This window comes from Meleagris gallopavo, unplaced genomic scaffold, assembly GCF_000146605.3.
Source record: "Meleagris gallopavo isolate NT-WF06-2002-E0010 breed Aviagen turkey brand Nicholas breeding stock unplaced genomic scaffold, Turkey_5.1 ChrUn_random_7180001891074, whole genome shotgun sequence".
NCBI lineage: Eukaryota > Metazoa > Chordata > Aves > Galliformes > Phasianidae > Meleagris > Meleagris gallopavo.
In genome coordinates this window covers 1-442 of record NW_011154788.1, presented here as the reverse complement: position 1 = coordinate 442, position 442 = coordinate 1, and the positions used below count along the sequence as shown (strand labels likewise).

Sequence of the window (442 nt, the reverse complement as noted above, 5' to 3'; positions counted from 1 at the left end):
TACCTGGTAGGCGTCGGGGATGTTGACCGTCTCTCCGTGCTCCGCTACGTAGCCGATGATACCCTTGCCCCAGGGCACCTGCACCTCGCTGCTATTCTCGGTGGAGCCGCAGGGCAGCAGTGGGGTGCCGGCGTGCACGTCGAAGAACTTGGAGACCAGGCTCTTCTTGCCGGCGGCCGCCCCCTCCACGAGAAAGAGCGAGCTCCGGTCGGCGTCCACCATGAGGCAGACGAAGATGAGGATCTTGTAGCTGAGGCTGGTGAGGTCCAGGTCATTGGAGATGTCCTTGACCAGCTCCAGGAAGAACTGCCGTTCGTTATGCTCCTTGAGGTAGCGCTTGTAGTCCAGAGCCGGGGGCGGGTACTGGGGCAGACTGACGCGGGACTCCAGCAGGGCGCTGAGGATGTGCGCGGTGGTGGGGGGCAAGGAGCTGGCTTTCCGC

At 63.8% G+C, this 442-nt stretch overlaps 1 protein-coding gene across 1 annotated transcript; it reads right to left on the bottom strand.

Annotated features, from left to right (window-relative positions):
• Positions 1 to 3: 3 nt before the first annotated feature.
• On the bottom strand, positions 4 to 438 carry LOC104916416 (dual 3',5'-cyclic-AMP and -GMP phosphodiesterase 11A-like; the record flags this gene model as incomplete). The annotated part of the gene is made up of 1 exon (XM_031557639.1): positions 4 to 438. A coding segment is annotated over one exon (435 nt), but the record flags the coding sequence as incomplete, so codon positions are not given.
• Positions 439 to 442: the final 4 nt, after the last annotated feature.